The 22,173-nt window shown below is 42.6% G+C and overlaps 1 protein-coding gene across 6 annotated transcripts in view; it reads right to left on the reverse strand.

Moving 5' to 3' along the window:
• Positions 1–4,604: 4,604 nt before the first annotated feature.
• LOC134401294 (protocadherin beta-16-like) overlaps positions 4,605–22,173 on the reverse strand; it is a 98,414-nt gene continuing 80,845 nt past the window's right edge. For 5 of the 6 annotated variants that reach the window (XM_063130065.1, XM_063130062.1, XM_063130061.1 and 2 more), the window contains exon 2: positions 4,605–6,084. In XM_063130065.1, coding sequence (XP_062986135.1) covers positions 5,965–6,084 — 120 coding nt within the window. In that variant the 3' untranslated portion in view covers positions 4,605–5,964. Of the gene's footprint in view, positions 6,085–12,426; positions 14,855–22,173 lie in introns of those variants that run through there. The other variant, XM_063130063.1, reaches the window with a different exon arrangement.

Genomic DNA, 22,173 nt, shown 5'->3' on the forward strand with positions numbered 1-22,173 from the left:
CCGTTCTCGCGGCGGCAGCAGCACAACCGGCGCAAACTTCCGCCACAAATCGAAGGCAGGTGTGGAGCATGAGGCGTCACGGCTGAACGGGAAAAGCCGCTTTCACCGCTCCTCAACGACGGAACACCCGGTAGGTCTAGCAACGCCCTAGGAGGTGGAATGTACATGCTGCTGTGGGAGTTTGTTTGGGAAGCTGTTATCTCGTCGTTCGGTGGCTGCAAGAGCGAAGACCTCAAGCAAGTTCAGCCTGAAGGTATTCAAGAAAGACTTTTACAAAGGACAGAAGGAAAAAGGACTCTTTGCAGAGGAAAAGAATGTAACTTAGAACTGTATGTATGAAAGGAATACAAGTTGTTCATATGCTGCTAATATGAAAAGTAAAGCTACTCATCCTTAAACCTAGCGTAAGAAATTTGTTCCAGCACATAGGTTTAAAGGGTGAATCCACTGTGTCACTCTGTTTCAAAAGAAAAAACCCTAACAGAGACATCCAGGGGATGGGTTGTTTTTTTATGCATGGGAATGGCAACCCCCTAACGAAATATCAGTTTTGAGCAGTTACAAAACTGGCTTTGCAAGTGTTAGGCCTAGGGGCCGATACACACTCCTTCCATATTGGAGCCACTTCCACAGCAGCAGCTTTGGGATTTCCCTCCCATGAAGTGCGCACTATCGGCAGGCAGTGTTCTAGAGCATTTTGCTCTTACGTGCAGCCATTTCCTGGGCATTAGGAGGAAGTGGTCAAGGTTCTCATGTTATTTTATTTTGTAGACCTCTGGAATATACAGAGGCCAGTGCAGGTGCTAATTTGTGGGCACAGCATGGTCTTTTGGGCCAGTCAGAGGGCATTCCAGTGTGGCTTTGGATCTCAGCTTGGACACAGCTGGCATGCTAATATCCAGTGGTTGGGCAGACGCGGCATGAGATAGGAGCTCCTCCTGCCAACGCTATTCCAGCAAGGTCTGGTGCAATGTCCCCCACAGGTGCTTCTTGTGCATCTGGGTGGAAGCAATTTAGGTCTATGTAAAGGCAAAGCTCTGATTCTCCAGGCTTTGGCAGACTTTCAAGGAATCTGGTGGTGATGGCTGGGTGTGGTAATCCTGTGGTCCAACCTGATTCCCAGAAGGGTCTGGAGGGATGGTGTGGACCCACGGGCATTGGATAGGGCCCACAAGAAGGTAAATAGAGACATTGCCATAGGTTTACATTCTTGGGGCAATGACATTATTTATCATCTGGAGATAGTACAGACGAGGGAGATCTATAGACAGGATGGGGTCCACTTAACTGACATGGGCATTGATATGTTCCTGTCTAATCTGTCAAGAGGGGTGCAAGAGGTTCTCAGCAGGTGGGAGTTGAATGGCTAAGCAATAGGCCTGTTTGAATGGGAGTGGGGAAAGCACCAAATAGCGGATGTGGGTGGGAGACAAGCTCTGGTGCTTTTATGAAAAGCTTTTATTGGTATCCAAGAAGATATGCGCTGTCCTTCTTTTCTCACTTGGGAGCTCAGTTGCATAATGGTCATTGCTCAATGATGATTTAAAGTTTTAGCATTTTTATTCTCTGTTTAAAGTTAGAAATTAGCTGTCAGTGGAACAGAAAAATGGACGATGTTGGCACCTTGTGAGAGCAACATCGTCCTTTCCCTCAGCGTCCTGGTTTTTAATCTTAAACCTTTCCATTTCAGATGTCTTGGTGAGACGTGTGCTTCATTTATATTTAAAATGAGGGGGTCATCATACTTTTCATTCTTCAGTGTTGGGAAATAGTAGATCCCATTACAGACCACAAAGACCAGAACAAAAAGTATGGATGACATGAGTACTTAGTGACAGTGAGAACAGCAACAGCAAATCACAATTCTCTTATGCAATCAACATGAAATCAAGCTAGGGATCTAGTTTACAAATTACAAATTGTAAACTGACAAATGCCTTGAGTTCAGTTCTGTTTCCAAGGAAGTAATGGGCTTTCTTTGTCAACATGAGGCTACACTTCATTCTTGATAGGGGTGACTGCTATATTCATTGTAGAGTGATTTATTACTATTATTATTATTATTATTATTTCATAGGCAATTGTTTATTTTGTTTCCTTTTACAGCTATGTCTATTCTTGTCAATTCAATTTCTAATATTACTAGAACTACTTGTGCCTCTACATTTATTTATTTATTTATTACATTTCTATACCGCCCAATAGCCAGAGCTCTTCACAAAAATTACATCACAGAGTGAGTTGATCTGTTGTTGTTGTTGTTGAGAACATATCTAATTGGGAATAAAAATCCCAATGACTTCACAATGTGCTCATCTCTTCTGATGTTTTTTTCTTCAAATCTAGTGGTCTGTTTAAATTGAATTTTCCATAGAAGACAATTTTTATTAAATGTTTTGTCATAAGTGCTACATTTGCAGAAATATCACTTGCTTGAGTCCTACATCAAAAGACATTTCTTCAGTGGAGAAGAGGAACAGCATTGGGTCAAAAAAGAGCAGATTATTTATTTATTTATTTATTTATTACATTTTTATATCGCCCAATAGCCGAAGCTCTCTGGGCGGTTCACAAAAATTAAAACCATCATAAAACAACCAAGAGGTTAAAAACAACCAAGAGGTTAAAAAGATTGGCAGCTATGTTTCTATAAAGGCTCCCAGCCCAGCTAAACTGGAGCAAATACAGCTTACCTAAATTTAGGATCACATCATATAGTCCTGGGAGCCCAGTACACCCAGAAAATAGAAATCAGGTTTGGAAGGCCAGAAGAAACTTAATAAGGAAATAGGAATGGGCCAGACAACTTCAGGTGTACTCAGGTGTGACTGGAGGAATGAGCATCTAAAAGCTTGATGAGGGACCTCACCACCCTAAAATGTCTCACAATTCTAAATGTCTTCTATTAGAGACACCTAAGTTTTCCAATAGCACAGTTTATTTTTTTGGTGTGACTATCAGGCCATGGTCAAATTATCAATTCACACACTCAAATTCATCCAGGGGTATGTGATTGGTCAGGGAGTTTGTCTGGTGGATCCTGTGGGATACAAATGTCTTCATGAATAATAAATTTCAATATTCTCTTCGTAGTGTGGCATCTGACTGGCTTTCACAGTGGCATTTTTACACCTTGTCTCATTTGCAGGTGGGGCAATTTCTATCTCTAGCTCCTGCTTAGAGGCCCAAGTTGAGGTAATGCCAAGCACACTTTGGACATTGCACCCTCATAGTGGCATCTTTGGCAGCCAGCAATGGTAAATTATGCCAAGGCCTTTGGAGAACAGCAGAAGTTTAAAGCAAGGAAGGCCTATCAAACAGCTGAATCATCTTGGTTGACTACCTCATTCAGTACTGTGTATGGGCAGTCCCCAGGCACCTTACAGTCTTGTCCTTTGTGGATGGAAGAAAGAAGAGGACAGGATACCAACGTTGGGCTGAATAATGTGACAACTTTTATTAATTATAGTTACAGCAAGATTAACTGGGATCAACTAGAATGGGGTCTCTCTACTCTCCTTGTACCCAAGGAACTAGTCTCATTATCCATGCTGCTGATGTCCCTCAGGTTCTATGTTTATTCTGAGCCTCTTGGCTTATAAGGAAGCCTTGTGCAGAGCCATATGATTAGGCTTAGAGCAGGTCCCACCTTGAGTAGCTGCCTAGGTCAGCTAGTGATTTCTGCCCTGCCATCCTGCATGGCTGACAGTTACAGGCACCTTCCCCATCCCAGGAGGACCTTGTGTTCAAAAGCTTTAAAAGCATAGCTTCAACTTCAACTATGGGCCTTACTTCTCTCCTGCCCCCCCCACCCCCCACTTCTGTTCCACCTATTGTCAGAAAGGTTACTCCAAGGTAAGCAAATAAAAATCCTATTCATGGTGAACTAGGTATTGCTTCTCAGCCTTTTGGCTAAGATCAAATGTGTAATATCTCTTGTTAATTAAGATGGTATGACAAGACATCCTTCCTATAAAGGGTGACAAGCTGCCACCTGGGATTAACCCATTATCAAGAAAAGGTGGGTTGGCCCCATTGCTTGCCAGTTACAAAAGGGGCCAGGTGACATGCAGCGTCATGCCAAATCTCACTGCACCAGATCTTGAAATCCCAGACATCATAAGATATCCCAACCCTCAAGCATTGTAATACCAGCTTCAGCAAGGCTGCCAGGAGGCACCTCCGCCTGCAGCAGCCACAACCTCCCCACAGCCCAACAGGTGTTGCTGCAGATCAGGCCTTTCCATCAAGTCTGAGGTACAAAGAAACACCAAGGCCAGGTCTGCACCAAGCAGCATATGACACTTTGAAAACAGCTTGAAAACTATATGTGGAGCTCCGTGTCCTGGGGCCCAACAGTTGTCTGTACTGTTATAAACCATTTAAAATCAGTAGTGTAGATCCTGCCCAAGAGTGACTTTAGAATATGCAGAAATAAATTTCACCCAGATTTTAGAAAGTGATTTTATTATTTGATGAACATACAAACAGAACATTAGAATCTAGCAAACAATATGTAAATTGTACACAGCATTTCTTTTATCTTCTTATAACAAAAAGATGACAATGTATAAAAAGAAATGGATGCATTCCGTATCCTTAAAAAAAAAGCATGTTTCTTGCTGATTCCAATTTGTGTGGATTGCACTTGTTACTATTTAAACTGCTACTTCACTATAATACTATTTTTTTTATCCACAAACTTCAAAATGCTTTACCACTGTGATTTTTTTTTGCTATTGTCTGAATATAGCACAATTCTCAAAAGACAAGGTTTACAGAAAATTATTCCAGACTACCAACCACGTAACCATATAACCGTGAAAGGACACTGTGAAAGGACCATGGGTACAGTAAGGTTCATCACTGAACTGTCCCATTTGCTGTAGAGATCAGCATCAATTTGGTGTTAAATCCCATTTTGTTATCATCCAAATAGTTCCAAGCACTGTAAGTTAGCCAATGTTAAAGGACAGCTTTACATGATATGATTTAGAGTAGCTTCTTTTGTCCTCTTAAACAGAAATCAGTGGCCAAAATGTGCTTTTCAAATGTAGTATGCTTTATTCTTCTTTAACTGTTGCAAAGTAATATTGATTAGCATGCAATATTTTTCTCAGCATGACATTGGGGTAGATAACAGGAAAACAGGAATAGCTAATTTTCAGTGAAGGTATGTATTTCAATATGTAGACAATATGAAAGTTACTAGTACAAATATAACTACAGACAATGGTAGAATTGTGCACAATCTAGTGACTCGAAAATGATGTGTACTGGGAAACAGAAGCCTGGGAAATAAACACCTCATTTGCAAAACTCATTGAAATGAATGGGAGAACTACTCTTCACTTGTAAAGCTCACATTTATTTTAAGTTCTCTGTAGACTATGACCCTCCTCTTTTTTTTTTTCATACTGAGCCTAATCATTCACTTGTTTTGCTAGGATTTTCAAGGAAGGAACTAGCAACAGCATTACCATGTTTTCTATGCTAAAGAAGGTCAACGAATAGAATTGCTTAGAGATTGGCATGACTTGAAAATATTTTAAGAACAGCAATAAAAATATAATCACAAATAAAGGAAGAATCACAACTACAAGCATGCAAAAGAGTCTCTTATGTTTCCTTAGGAGCTAGATCAAGGCAGTTGTAGTCTATTGTAAAATCCTACAAAGCAAAAATAACTAAACAGTTGTATACCATGTAAGTGTATGTGCACAATCCAAGTTCTTACATAAACCCCATTGAAATAACTGTGAACAACATAAGGGTATTCCTGCTAATTTCAATTTGGCTTACACAGAAGAGTTTCCAAGTCTTTGTGCCCAATGACGTTCCCTTTTGGGCAGAGGACCCATTCTTTTTAGGCCAGGGGTTCAGTTTCTTCCATGATGCTTGGTCTCTTGATTATTATTTTTTGTCCAATAGAGATGGAATGATGGACCAAGTTGATATCCTCATCTACTGATAGGCAAGCCAGTCACTTTGACCAGAATTCACATTTGCACCTATTGCCTGATTAACATTGCAACCCGGGCCTCCAGATCTGGGAGCTGAGTCTTCAGAGAGAGAAACTCTGGCCTGCAAAGAACATAAAAGGATGTATTGTGATTTTTCTATCCTGATTTTAGGTTTCATTTGAGAAATGCTGCCAGGGCATTAAGTTGCAATCAAAAGTGTTATATCTGAAGTCAGACACCCTAATTACCACAAATATAGGGAAAGCAAAAGATGTTCCCTTTAAAAAGAAAAGGCCACCAAAGATAACGACAGTGATCCATGAGGGGGGGGGGGAAATCTATGTGTAGGTGTAATCTGATACCTCCAACACATATCAGTGACTAAGGACACATTTCTAAGCATGTTTAGACAGAAAAAGTTTTACAACTCCCAGAATTCCCCAGCCAGCAATTCCACATACTGGCTGGGAATTTTGAGAATTGTAAGATTTGTGTGTGTGTGTGTCTAAACATCCATAGAATTGCACCCTAAATCATTCCATCTGTAATCTCCATTTCAAAACTGGGTTTCAACTGCAAACATCATAGCTATAATATCTGGCCTTTCTTCTTCTCTTCTTCCTTTTTTTGCTGTTCTGTTCTTCCCCCATCCCCTGCTTTTAACCACTGCCCTCCATTCCCCATTTACTTTGCTAAACACTCCCTTTCATAAAACACAAAAATATTTGATTAAAGAATTTCTACCCCACTTTACCATAATATTAGATATTCAAAGTAGCTCTCACATTTTCAATAAAACAAGAAATATATATAAGTTAAAAATAAGCAGCTCAAAATAAATACAGCAATTAAGAACATGTCACCACCATCACTTAACAAGAAGTTGGACCACAAAAAATCCTAAAGCTAAGTAAATTTTTGTCATAGTCTAGAAGTCAGTCAATGATGGAGCCAAGAGAGCCCTATCTCAACGCCCCCTTTTGCTAAACCTCAGGTGAGAGAGGGGCAGAAGTCTGATGTTGGTAGTTATGCATGAGAGGAGGCAATTCTTAACGTAAGGAGAAAAACTGCCTTAGTACAAAATTGTATTCTTGTGAAGCATGTCTTACTGAAACACATCAGGCGTTTTATAAAGGTATTTTATCATTCTATTTTGCAGTACCAATTTGAAGTTTTGCCTCACTATTTTTTGTGTGTGGTTTCTTCTGTTTTGTGCTGCCTTTCTTTTTTTCCTGCTCACTGCTGCCACCTTGGCATCCAAGAGCAATGTTAGACCCAGGAGCAACTCCAAGCATTAAAGTGGGTTCCTAAAATGGAGTGCAGCCTCATTCCATAGAGGCGGCTAAACTCCTAATGCTGAATATGATTTCCTGACCTACAGTACTTCTTTCTTATCGGGCTTAAGTTTCATTTCTCTTTCTGTGACATTTGACTGAACCTTTCACTGACCAAGGAGCCTTCTGTGGGAAAGATGAAATTCTCCCAGCTGAACTCAGGAAAGAAGTAGCAAGGTGTTTTAGACAAGAAAGTTAGGGGAAAACAATAAATCATTACAATACTCTTGTCAGCCGAGTTCCCCCTCCCCCATAATGAGGAGCAGTGAATTGTGAGGCGCCCTGGCCAGCAGCGAAGGGAGAAAGGCTGGTGGAGAGCAGTGGCCCAGCCTCCGCTGCAGCAGCACAGACCCAGCAGCAGCACCTCCTTCCCAGGAGGGGGCTGGTGAGCCAATCAGCGCGCTGATGGGGTGAGGCTAAAGAGGCAGACCCTGGCAGAGTGAGATCTCTCCAATGTTCTGCCCCCAGTCCAGCCTGAGGCTCCACAAGGCCGTCTTCCCATGCGGCTCCAGGATTGCACTTGCTGACTTCCCCAAGAGTAAATCCATGGGGAAAGAGATCACTGAGCTTGCAAAAGAGCTCCAGAAGATGGGCTGCACAAAGAGAACCCCCCCCGCCTCCCCACAAAGCAGGAGCAGGCAAAGACCTCAAAAGGCCGAGCAGGGAAGACTGCCATCAGGAGCACGACAAGAGCAAGACCAGGGGCACACGCCTTCTGGGAGGAACAACCGTGGAAGAGGAGCAAACTTGCCTGTTTGCTGGGAGGTTTGGAGATCAAGGAGCAGGGGAGGGAGGTGGTCCTGGGGCGGGGAGGAAAACCAGAGTGGGGGGGGGGAGAGAAAGGAAGCTGAGGGGATGAGGCTGCAAAAGACTATGACATTCAAAAATATCTAATTCAGAGACTTCCTTTCAATTTTTGTGTAGGATCTAGGACATTTGCCAAGAACTTGCTGTTCTGAAGAGGGTAGAGGATTTAGGGGGCATTGTCATTTTCATCCACTACATGAACTTGGACAACAACCTCTGAGTTCAGTGGAGGGGAGCCACTATCATATGCCCTCACAATGACTCAGAAATCTTTTATCTCCTCATAATCTGGGGTTCGGAGGACATACAGGTTCCCTGTTTCAGAGTGGATGGAGATGTAAGAGGATGCAAGGCTAGTCCTGATACAGATACATTCTGCTCTGTATCAAGGTCAACAGCATGGACTGAACATATAAGTAAACCTGGAATATTGTTTTCTAACAACATCATTTCATATAATGTTCTTTCAAATACTGGAGAATTGCCATTGACATCTGAGATTTGAACACTAATTATTCTTAATCAAGTGAGCTTGGGAGAACCCCAGTTAGTGGCTGTGATGGTTATATTGTATACGGATATCTTCTCTCTGTCCAGTAAGGTGCCCAGGAACAGAAAAAACTCCCAAGAGCTTGGATCCTTCCATTTAGACAGGCAATCTTGACAACCATATTTATTTCAACAAGCCCTTTAGAACTGTTTTTATCAGGAGGAAAATAATTGCTGATGTTCTGATTTCTGATATGCATTTATTTGTCGCTTGACCTTGTCTTGGTATGGATTTTTAAAGTCATGCTTATTACTTTTTATTGTTTATTTGTACTTTGCTGTTTTAATTTTATTTTTTAAAGCTAGTTTCAATACTTTGTAGAAAGGCATCATATGCATATCCTGCCTTTCTACAAGGTATTCAAACCATGATAATGATGACGATAGGTAGTCATCATTAGCGGTGATAATAGTGCTACACCACTAATCATCATTATCATTGTTTTCTTAGATCTAACTGATTGGTGTCAGGCAGAGCTGTGGACACCATGTCTGGTAGAGATCTTAGTAGACACTTTAAGGAGCTGCAGTATAGATGAGATCATCTTCCTGCCTGGTGCTGCTGCTTGAAAGTTAGTCAGCAGGATAGTTTCATTTTGTTTCACCTCCAAGAAACCAGTAGGGGGGTTCTATATTTATTTATTTATTTATTTATTTATTTATTTATTTATTTATTTATTTATTTCATTTTTATACCACCCAATAGCCGAAGCTCCCTGGGCAGTTCACAAAAATTAAAACCACGAAGAGCATAAAAACAACCAACAATTTAAAAACACAAATACAAAATACAATATAAAAAGCACAACCAGGATAAAACCACACAGCAAAAATTGTTATAGGTTAAAATATGAGATTAAAACAGCAGAGTTCAAATGTAAGTTAAATTAGGTGTTTAAATACTGAGAAAATAAAAAGGTCTTCAGCTGGTGACGGAAGGAAAACAATGTAGGCGCCAAGCGAACCTCTCTGGGGAGCTCGTTCCATATGGATCCCATCAGTGGATCCCTCCCCCCATCCCCTTTCCCATCAAGGAGTAAGGATTGGTGAATGAATGGCAAGGAAAGCTAGCTGGGGAGAGGGCTTATCTTGTCAAGGGGCCAATCTATGCCAAGCAGGATATAACACTTTTAAAACGGTATAAGTAATGTGTCCTGAGCCTGAACAGTTATCATAACCCTTATAAACCGTTATAAGCAGTAGTGTAGATCCTTTCTAGGACTTGGGTCAATCTTCACCAGCAATTTAGTGTGGAGGGAGAGCACTTTGGGGTTGTTTGCAACAGATTATGTTGTTGCCAATCCGCAACAATCCTGCAGCTTCCCTCAGGAAAAATTGCATTTTTTGAAAGTCCTTTTAGTGTGTATTTCTTTTTCTTAAAGTGACTCCCAATCAGTTCCGCTGCTGTGTGCCCCATCCATGGCATTAAATCCTGTGCGTGCCTATTTCTGTGACCTTGCTATGACCTGAAAGTGACCTGGTGAACAGGTGGGGCCACCCCTTCCCCCATTTTGGATACAGGCTTCTTTCCACTTAGCACTACCTCACGTTCGCAAACATTTACCCACTGAGAATCTGTAGCATCTTTTTCCCATTGAGAAAATAGGAGCAGTGCTGTTTCTGTCCAGCGGGCTGCTTTCCCATTCAAAGAATGCAGCTCCCTCTAATCAAGCAGGATATTGCACTAGAGGCTTGACTCATTCACAAATGCACCCTGGTTTTTACCCTTCTTAAAAGCACAGTTTTGTTATTCTTACCTGTCAGGTTAGCAGCTTCACTAATTCATAGATTGCAGACTGTTTTCTCCATTCTTAAAAGTGCAGTTTTAATCTTTAATCTTTCACAATATCCCAATGGTGGATGAAAGGGGAGAAGAGTGGGTTTTAACGTATGCATTAGCAGCTTGGGGGCGTTCCTGGTTTCGGCACTCCAAATGATAGCCCAGATAGATGTGACGGCCAGGGGTGCCTACTATCAGCTTCAGCTATTGTGTCAGCAGCACCCTTTCCTAGAGTTGGAAGACCTAAAGATGGTAGTGCACGTGTTGGTAACCCGGAGGCTTGACTTCTGCAATACGCTGTACAAAGGGCTACCTTTGTGCCTAGTAAAGAAACTTCAATTACTTCAAAATATGGCAGCCAGGTTGGTCACTGGTACATCTAGAGGTGAGCATATTGCCGCAACATTAAAATCACTCCACTGGCTGCCAATTAGTTCCTGGCCGAAGTACAAAGTGTTGGTCATTACCTTTAAAGCCCTACATGGTTTGGGTCCTGGTTATCTGTGGGATTGCCTTCTCCTGTACAATCCACCCCACACAATCAGGTCCTCTGGGAGAACTTACTTCAGTCAGCCAAAACCAGGCTGAAAACTTTTACCCAGAGGACCTCTTCTTCTGTCGCCCCCAGACTGTGGAATGGCCTGCTGGAGGAGATTCGTCAACTTAACTCTCTCTCTGAGTTTAAGACAGCTATAAAAACTAGCCTCTTCCAGCAGGCCTACCCAGATGAATTTTAAACCAAGCATTTTAAGTTGTCTTGATTGTTATTTTGATATTGTATTGGTTTGATATGCTCTTTTAATTAATTTTATGTATTTGATTTATTTTGTATTGTTGTATTCATGTTGTTCCCAACCTTGATCCAAAGAGAAATTTATTTATTTATTTATTTATTTATTTATTTATTACATTTCTATACCGCCCAATAGCCGGAGCTCTCTCTTTCTCCAGAGCCGAAGAAAGGCGGATGATGATGATGATGATGATGATTGGAGGGGGGGGTAATTCAGCACTTCCAGCTAACTATCCTTAGCAGGGGAGCATGGACAGCCTCTCTCATTTGCTAAGAAGCAGCTACCTATTGTGTTGATGACATTCAGTTCTACTCTGCCCACTCAACCCTGAAATATGGGGGTTTCAAGCACTTGACCTTCAAAAAGCAGGTTTTAAGTATGGTATATGGCCCTTTCTTTTTCTCTTTTTTTGCTTCAGGTGCCCCTGATGGACCACAGTCGATTTCATGAAAATCCAGATAATTCCCATTTTCATGTACATTCTTCGGTTTCTTTCATCTCCATATCATTCCTCAAAGCTCCAGCTTCCTGTATCACATTCCAGGCTGCAGTTCATCTCCCCGTTCTTACACCTCAATTAATCCTATTTATTTTTAAGTCCAACATACAAATACATTCAGGCCATAGCTAGACCTAAGGTTTATCCTAGGATTGTCCTGGGGTCAAACCTGTTCATCTAGGTGACACACAGGGGATCCAGTGCTCAGGCAGGGGTGAACCCTGGATCATCCCAGGATAAACCTTAGGTCTAGCTGTGGCCTCAGTCTCCATCCTGACTCCATTCTGTCCAAACAGCCCCGTTTAGACATAACCATATTCTCTCCTGTTCCCCACTTCCTTGTATTTCCCAATCCCTCCATTCCCTTCACTGTCCTGCTCTCTTCCTAGCTCCTCTCAGCCAGTTTTCTCCTCATCTGCCTTCAAGGTTCCCTATTTAACCTTCAACACTCAGTTTCTAAAAAGAAAAGACCATGGACAAATTCTTTTCTCCCATCTTTAGTTCATGGTCTGTATGAAGCAATTACAGGATACTCATAGGGCAGTCATAATGGTATTGCTATCTGGCCTCCAGCCTTTGTTCCGGTGGAATGGGTGAATGGGTGTGCTAGGGTAGATGGATGGGAATTATGGGGTACTTGGATTGCAGCACCACCATTTTGAGGAGCCACAAAACAGAATAAATTAAACTTTATTCTCACCTGGCTCATGAGTTTACTTTCCTCTGCACGACTTAATTCTTGGGAACCATCTGAATTCCTTGGATTCACCTGAGTGTTAGGAGGCTCCACAGAAAAAACAGGAAATAGAGGCCTGAGAAACCGGAACTCACTATTCAGAGACCCGCCAGCTAAGCACACCTCATAGTTGTAGGCCTGGGAAAGAGTTCCAGTGCCAGAATCCACACAGTTCTCCTGGGAGTTCGGTCCCACAGGGAAAGTACATGCAGAGTTATGGGTCCCTAAGAAGTTCCTGTGTTTCTGAATCTTGATTGCAGCAAACACCATTACAGAAAGGATAAAAACAGATGAGATGGCTGCCAAGCATATGATCAAATACGTAGTCAGGGTATGGTCTTCTTCCTTTACTATTTCATCCTTAGGATCATCCATCATTTTCATATACGGGTCAGAGAAGCTGTCCACCAGAAGAATTCTTAGCGTTGTAGAGGTGGACTTGGGAGGATGTCCGTTATCTCTGACCATTACAATGAGATTCTGCTTGAAGCTCTCTCGATTACTGATGGGCCTCGTGGTTCTCACTTCTCCATTTTGGGCCCCCACAGTGAACAGACCAGGATCCGTGGCCTTCAGCAGTTGATAGGAAAGCCAAGAGTTTTGACCAGAATCTCGGTCTGCTGCCACTACCTTGGTGACCAGGTAGCTGGCATCTGCCCCGCGGGGGACCAGGTCATTTGACAGGGAGGTGCTGTTCTGAAGAGGGTAGAGAATGAAGGGGGCATTGTCATTATCATCCATGATATGAATGTGGGCAATAACCTCTGAGCTCAGTGGAGGGGACCCTTTATCCGTAGCCCTCACCATCACATGGAAGTCTTTTATGTCCTCATAATCTATGGATCGAATGGCATATAGGTTCCCTGTTTCAGAGTTAATGGAGATGTAAGAGGATGCAGGGCCATCTCTGATCTTCCCAGGCAATAGAGAGTAGGTCACTTTGGCATTCTGCTCCGTGTCCAGGTCAACGGCACGGACTGAACCAATTAGTAGACCTGGAATATTGTTTTCTCGTAACTGCATTTCATAGTGGGATGTTTCAAACACCGGAGCGTTGTCATTGATATCTGAGATCTGAATATTAATTATTCTCACCAACGTGAGCCTGGGAGAGCCTCGGTCAGTGGCGGTGATGGTGACATTGTACTCAGAGACTTGTTCTCTGTCCAGTGGCTGTTGGGTCACAAGCTGGTAATAATTGTTTCCAATGGCTTTTAGCCCAAAGGGCAGCTTTGTCTCAGTAGTGCAGGCAGTTCTGCCGTTGTCTCCAGAGTCTTGGTCTGTGACACTGAAGAGGGCCACCACAGTCTCTGTGGGAGAGTCTTCTGGTAAGGGACTGGCGGTGAAAGTTACAGTCACCTCTGGGACATTGTCGTTCTCATCCTCAACCTCCACAATGACTTTGCAGTAAGCTGAGAGCCCTCCTCCATCTACAGCTCCAACATTAATCTCATACATACTGGTTTCTTCATAATCAATTGTCCCTGAAATAGTTATTTCTCCAGTATGTTTATTTATTTTGAATGATCTGAGCACATTTTCTGTCACTTGGCTGAAAGAATAAGTGATATGAGCATTGGTGCCTATATCCCTGTCGCTGGCTTCAACTTTTGTAAGCAATGTGTCCAATGGACAGTTTTCCATCAGTTTCACTTTGTATACAGTTTGTTCACACTGAGGAAAATTATCATTGATGTCCAAAATATCAATTATTATTTGTGCTGTTCCAGTTCTTTTGGGAATCCCTCCATCCACAGCTGACAGAATTAGAGCAATCCTTGCTTGGACCTCACGGTCTAACGCTTTCTCCAATACCAGTTCCGCATATTTACTGCCATCCGTGTGACTTTGCACATCCAGCCTAAAATATTCATTAGGACTAAGTGAGTAATTTTGAACGGTGTTTTCACCTCTGTCTGAATCTTGAGCTCTCTCCAAAGGAATTCGGGTATCCATGGGTACCAGTTCAGGTATTTCAAAGATGAATTGATTTTTAGAGAATTTAGGGGAATTATCATTCACATCCTCTATTTGAATTTCAATTCTGAGTAGCTGCACTGGATTTTCCAGCACAATTTCAGAGAGAAGAACACAAGGGTCATTCTGACCACACAGAGCCTCTCGGTCTATTTTATCCTTTAATATCACATTCCCAGAATGAGGATCCAGCTGGAAATACTGCTTGGAGCTCTTAGACACCAGCCGGGCTCTTCGAGCAGACAGCTCTTTTACATCCACTTTCAAATCTTTTAGCACATTAGCCACCAGAGACCCACTTTTCTTTTCCTCTGGCACCGAATAATGAATTGGCTTGCATATTGCGCCATACACACACAGAGAGAGAAACAAAAACCAAACTTGCCTGTTCCTGTGATGCTTTTCCATTACTCCAGGTTCATCCAAGGTACATCTAACACCAAGAACACGTAATCATAAAGAAGCTGCTAGAGGTTTTTTCTAGCTATTTTCGGAGGCAAAGAATTCCTTTTGTTGTATTTATTCCTGAAAATGCTTTCTTCTGAAATTGCTGAATATTTTCTTGTAAGGGAGAGCTCTTCCCTTCTCTCTTCAGCTTTTTTGCCTGATGACGACTATGGCTTTCCAAATGCAGCTACTCCCTAAGAACCTGTGTTGTGCAACAGCACCACCTTGTGTTTGAAATCCATACAATTCTTGTTATTTTTGTCAATTGACTGTTTTACTATCAAATTTATTATAACGATATAGATAAAGATGTTTGAGTTAATATTGGTAATCATGCATAAATTTATCACTCACTGATGTCAAACAGTGTGAACTGATTTCAAACATTCCATACAGTAGCTATGTATAACCTTTGTTTACATTTTGTACATTTGCCAGACAATAGGTATAGTCCTTGCGTACATGGCCAAGCTAATATAAACACTACTTAATTATCTACCAGAGCAAACTCACCAAGAGGCAGTACGTATTGACTGGGCACGGTACCCAATCCTGTGTTCATACAGTCAGTTTGCACATATGTTCCATGCCTCTTTATCCCCTTTCAGACATTGTAGGGAGTGCTCCATACTAGGGGTGTGCACGGACCCCCCGCTCCGCTTCACTTGCAGATCCGCCATTTTCCGGATCGGGCCGCTCCGCCCCGCCCCCGCTCCGCCCACTTCCGCTCCGCTCCGCCCGGAGCTCCGGATCCGGATCCGGAGCTCCGTTTCCCCCCCCATAGGCTTGCATTGAAAGCTAAAAAATTATACAACTTTTTTTCTGTTCAAGTTAGAAACCTCATGTTTGGCACCATGACACCTCATGGGGATATACACACGCACGCCAAGTTTCAAAGCAATCCCATCATCCCCTGATTTTTGGCGAATTTTTGAAAATCGGGCACCCCACACACAACATCCCTGCGAGGTGGGCAGGGGAGGAGGGAGGGAAGGCAGGCAGGCATGCAGCTGGCATTTCTGGGGGCATAAGGAAGTGAGCCAAGGATAAGCCAGTAATGCATATAAAATGGAATAAATCAATCAATAAACAAAGGAGGGGTGGAATTAAAAGCAGCAGTGTTGCTCAATAAACAGCAAGAAGAATTTTTTAAAAAAGGCTATATCTGTCTTTTACCAGCAATAGGGGGACGTGCCCGGGGGAGGGGGAAGTAGCTGCCAGTTCAAGACACTGACAGCCACCAACAGCTCTGAGAAGAAGTAAAACGCTCACTTCGACTCATAACAGGCATTGCTCCACCACTGAAAAGTGACCATTCACTTCAACTCATGATAGGCATTGCTCCACCGTTTTACTCTCTTTGGAAGGCTCTAATGGCCTTCCAGTGCAGGAGAGAGTGGGGGCACGTCCACGATGAGATGCCCTAGGGGAGCTCATCCCCTTGCACCACATCGATTCAGTTGTTCACCAAGGTTAGGGTGGGGAGCAGTGCTGTGTTTCTATCTCTTATTCTTGGCTTAGTATATGATTTCAGGTTGTGTTTGTGCATTTGGTGGGGCTACTGTGTTAAAAAACACGGGGAAAAGCCCGTTCAGATGAAGAAAGAGAAGTTTCCCAGAATCCCAAGTTACCTGTTTTGCCTATGCCCTCCTCCAACTTTGGGATCATCATGACCGGGAGCTGACTCTGCCCCTCAGCCCTTTGTAAAAGGTATTTTTCCCGCCGATTTTTTAAAAACTTCTAGCCCGCGACCCGTACGATGCAGAAAGTTGAGAGTGGTCTCAAAATGACCCCCATCCACGACTCTCTGTGCACAAGAATTTTCAGAATGATAGCTTAAACCCCCCCAGTTATTCCCGATTCTTTCCCTCAATGCAATCCTATGGGCGAAACGCCGTTTGAGCCGCGCGGTTGACCCGATTTTCACAAAAATATAGCCCGCGACCCGTACGATGCAGAAAGTTGAGAGTGGTCTCAAAATGACCCCCATCCACGACTCTCTGTGCACAAGAATTTTCAGAATGATAGCTTAAACCCCCCCCCAGTTATCCCCGATTCTTTCCCTCAATGCAATCCTATGGGCGAAAAGCCGAAAACGCCGTTTGAGCCGCGCGGTTGACCCGATTTTCACAAAAATATAGCACGCGACCCAGACAACGCAGAGAGGTGAGAGTGGTCTCAAAATGACCCCCATCCACGGCTCTCTGTGCACAAGAATTTTCAGAATGATAGCTTCAAAAACAACGTAGTTATGCGCGATTATTTGCCGCAATGCAATCCTATGGCGAAATGTTTTCAAGATGGCGACCGGAGCGCTCCGCTTGAACTAGGAGCTCCGAAAAAAGGGCGCTTCTCTTCGCCTTGCTTCTAGTGGGTCCGCGGTCTGCTCCTACTCCGCCTCTGGGTAAGGCAGAGCAGGCCAATCCGCTACTGCTTCTACGCTCCTAATCGGAGCGGAGCACATCCCTACTCCATACATTCAACAAATGTGTATATGGTGGGGTGGACTGCTGCAATGCCCCTCCACACATGAAATGAACACACTGAGTCCCCTCCAAAATGCCTGAAACCACAATGGCTAAAGCTTGATGTCTCCTGTCATAATCTGATTAATAGATGTACTACCATTTATCCTATAATATCAGCAAAGTATTTATATTTTTCTATTTGTCAACTTTATTAATTTTTAAAGTAGCAATATAATGATACATATCCCCAAATACCCAAATTACTGAACATACTGAATAAATTATAAGAAAATAGAAGTTGTTCCAAGTGCACACACACATTTTTGTTTTCTTTTTTAAACTAGTAAAATGACCTCCAAATACATACTTCAGTCAGGAAAAGTAGTGCCATACCTGTAAAACTGTTCTCACGCTGTAACAATAAACATCATTTGACCACCAATATATTCTCAAATCTGGACAAACAATGCATGCCTCCACCAGTCAGGAAAATAACTCAATGCATGTCCTTAGGGTTGCCCTCTGTCCAGGGGAAAAAATGTTCTGGCAGGGTTTTTGTTGTGGTGGTTTTTGCCAGTTGCCAAAAAGCAAGAGGCACAGCTATTTTGTTTATCCCCTTCCCTAGACCTTTTAAAGCTGTACACCTTGGGTGAGTAGATAGATGTTGCTGTCATGAATAGACAAATATTGCACTTGATGGGCTTTCCTCTCTGACCATCCAAAAATGTTTAGCTCTATTCCCACCATGACCAAAAATGGCTCTGCTCTATCTCTACCCACAGACTTACTCTGGGCTCTGCCGCCTAAGCCAGAGGCTTCTCTTTCAGGGTCTGCCCAGTTACCAGAATTGTTTATTTCAAGAATTACCAACCGTGCCACCACCAACAGCAAGGAAAATGAATTTAGCCGTATCCCCCCACCCCCACCCCTCCGCCTGCCAATGTGCCTGCTACTCAGGAAAACCAATACTTGACATGGACATTAAGTTTCTATCATCAAGTGATGCAAAATGGCAAAACAGTTGAAGTAGGAGGGGAGTTCAGAAATAGTTCACTCTTCTTTATTGGTCAGTACACGAAAAGGAGTGAAATGGAGCATACCACCACTGCTTCCATGGCGTCATTTCCTTTGCACTCTCTACAGCATTGGAAGATGGGAGCTGGTTTACTTCTTAATGTACTGTTTAGAATGGAACAATAAAAACAACCTCCAGTGATTGTTAGAGAATTTGGGAGAGCAAGAACAGTGACGTGGTACCGCCTGAAGCTTGTCACTTCCCCCCAAACCTGAGGTAATAGAATTCTAGAGTGTACCACTTCAGTCAGCACAGCTGAAAGTGTTATAATTTTGAAAGCTCTTCAATATTGAAAACTTCCTTCTTATTGTAATCTAGCATATCAGACAGAAAGGTATAACTGGCAGTGCTGTTTTACTACATGTGGGAACACTGAGAAATATGAACCCAGATTTCTACCACCTCAGTCTGTCACCTAATAATATCTGTTTAGTGTATACCTTGACTCTTAGGGCGTGTTGGGAGCTTTCAGTCCAACATGGAATGTATCATGTATGCTAAGAAAACCAGGCATGTACAGGATGCTGTACATTTTTTCCTGACTAACTTGGTGAATGTCAACTCAAATATATGATTACCATAAATATCACCTTCCCTTTGTGTAAGCTGACCATTAGAATGTTAACCATTCATACTTCTACCATGTCTAGGCTGATTGGCCCTATAATCCAGACATTCAACATTTCTTGATAGCTACATCTAGACACATTTGCTTAATGAATTATTCCCAGCATTTAGGAATCTCTTAGAATCTAACATTGTTGAGTAGGAGATCAGATTAAAAATCAACTCAGAAGTTTATATTTCTGATTCTAATTTACACTGGGCTTCATGAACGGACCGCTGTGACAGGAAGGAATGGACATCATCCAGTTCCTCTGGGTAGATTTTTAAAGTCTTTAAAAATAAGGAAATTCATTTTGTCCAGGGGTGGTGGTGGTGGTGGAGGGGGTTTATTTCTCTTCAGAAGACTTGCTTACTGTGTCCTCTGCTAACTTTTTACCATCTAGGACAGAGGTGGGCAGAGTTGCAGGAATCTAATTCATTTTTTACTAGAATTTTGAGATCCACCTGGTACAAAAGACAAAACACTTAGAATAAAAGAATTCTGAGCCCAGGAATTTGTTTTAAATACTAGAACTGAACAGAGGTCACCATCCTCCAACACAACCCCCCCTCCTTATTACCCTCTCTCCCCACACTTTCTTAATTTCAGCATTATAATTTAGGAGAGTGAAGAGTCATTTTGTTGTTGCTACAGTGAAACAACTGAGAAACTCAAGCACAACTGCTTTCTCCTCTCATTCCCTGCTGACACTCTGTTCACAGCTCTAGCATAACATAAGAAGAGCCATGCTGGATCAGACTGAAGGTCCATCCAGTCCAGCACTCTGTTCACACAGTGGCCAACCAGCTGTTGACCAGGGACCAACAAAGCAGGACATGGTGCAACAGCATGATCCCCTGGTGCACACAGGCTTACTGCCTTGGATATTGACCTGCAGAATGATCTAAGACAAATCCTATATATTTACCATTCTCCTCAAGATATACAGGGCGGTGGACCTGCGGCCTATCTGAGCTCCCTTACATATTATAAATACAGGTGGCCGTTCACTAGGGCTCGCTATAATGTTCTCCCTTCCAAGTTCACAGAAGGCAGATATCAAGGAATTCCAGTCTCCCAAAGGTTATGCCCATGTGATTCAGGTGAGATAGAGACATCCTCTCATGTGCTTTTACACTGCTCGTTCTACTCAGAGGCCCGGTCAGGCTTAATCCATCCTCTACTACAGGACTTTCCAGGTAACACCAAAGAATTTTATACCAAGTTCCTCCTTGCTGATAGAAACCCCTCAGTTACCTATAAGGTTGCTAAATTCTGCCACTTGGCTATGAGGACACGTCACAACCTATTAACCTCAGAGGACTGTGAAATCTCTGGGAGATGGGAACTAAGGATCTGTACTACTTTGTATGGTTGCTGTTGCTGAATTAATGTTGTGCTGGTCTCGGACCGTAATAAAGAGATTGATTGATTGCCTTGGATAATGGAGGTAGCACATAGCCATCAGGGCTAGTAGCCATTGATAGCTCTCTCCTCCAGGAATCAATCCAACCCCCTTTTAAAGCCATCCAAATTGGTGGTCATCACTATATCTTGTGGTAGTGAATTCCATAATTTAACTATGCACTGTGTGAAGAAGTACTTCCTTTTATTTGTCCTGAATCCCCCACTAATTAGCTTCATGGGATGATCTCTGGTTCTAGTATTTTCAGAGAGGGAGAAAAATGTCTCCCTATCCACATTCTCCATACTGTGCATTGTATATCTCTATCATGTCTCCCCTTAGTCTCTTTTTTTCCAAATTAAACAATCCCAGCTGTTGTAACCTTCCCTCAAGTGTGGTCTCACCATAGATTTGTATAAAGGCAGTATGATACTAGCAGTTTTATTCTCAATTCCTTTTCTAATGATGCCTAACATGGAGTTTGGCTTCTTTACAGTGGCTGAACACTGGGTTGACATTTTCATCGGGCTGTCCACAACAAACCCAAGACTTCTTTATTGTTCAGTCCCCACCAGCTCAGATCCCATCAGGTTATACTTGAAATTGGGTTTGTTTGTTTTTGCCCCAATGTGTATCACCTTACACTTGCTTAAACTGAACCACATCTGCCATTTGGAAGCCTACTCTCTCAGCTTGGAGAGATCCCTTTGGAGCTCTTCACAATCCCTTTGTTTTTAACCAACTTAAATAATTTGGTGTCATCGGCAAACTTTGCCACTTCACTGCTCACTCCTAATTCCAGATCATTTATGAACAAGTTGAAAAGAATTGGTCCCAATACCGATCCCTGTGGGACCCCACTATTTACTTCCTTCCATCAGGAGAATTGACCATTTATTTGTACTCTCTGCTTTCTGTTCTTTAACCAGTTACTGATCCATAAGAGGACCTCTCCTCTTATTCCATGACTGCTAAAGTTTGTTCAGGAGTCTTTGGCAAGGGACTTTATCAAAAGCCTTTTGGAAGTCCAGGAGCGGATCTACACAGATATATGAATCGTCATTTTTTTAGTCATTAAACATATTATTTTATTACGATTTTATACGTCCCCGGGCACATGTATAAATATGTTTCTTACCATTGTGTTGTCTGTAGATATCTGCTGATCTGGGCCATACAATGTATTTTTTATTGTTGTTTTCTCAAGTCCCCGTCTGCTTATTGTTCCTCCCACTTCCTCTTTTCTTTCATTGTCCCTCCTCCGAGAGAAAGGGTGGTGGAGGCAAGAATTCCCCTCTTTCCACACCTGGGAGCTTTTCCTAAGCTGGATCCATGGAAGAAAGGGGGAGCCTCCAGGCAGGGTGAGGGGATTTACTTTACTCAAAAGTAAATCCCATTGATTTCAACTGGTAACGAGACCTGCTGCCCCTTGGTTTGTGCTTGGAGGAGAGAGAAACAGAGAGAAGGGGGGCTGGAAAGATTTTCCCTCTTTCTGCGCCCTTTTCCTAAGCACAGACCAAGGGGCAGCATGTCATGTTAGCAGTTGAAATCAATGGGATTTACTTTAAATCCACTAACTCTGCCTGGAGGCTCCCTCCCTGCTTGCTTGCATCTTCAAGTTCATGAACTACAGGTGTGCTGGTTCCCGTAAATCCCATTGATTTCAACTGCTAACATCATATGCTGGCTTACCTTTGAGGAAAGCCCATTGAACAGAGAGAGTCTTACTTCT

The sequence above is a fragment of the Elgaria multicarinata genome, chromosome 7, assembly GCF_023053635.1.
Source record: "Elgaria multicarinata webbii isolate HBS135686 ecotype San Diego chromosome 7, rElgMul1.1.pri, whole genome shotgun sequence".
Taxonomy (NCBI): domain Eukaryota; kingdom Metazoa; phylum Chordata; class Lepidosauria; order Squamata; family Anguidae; genus Elgaria; species Elgaria multicarinata.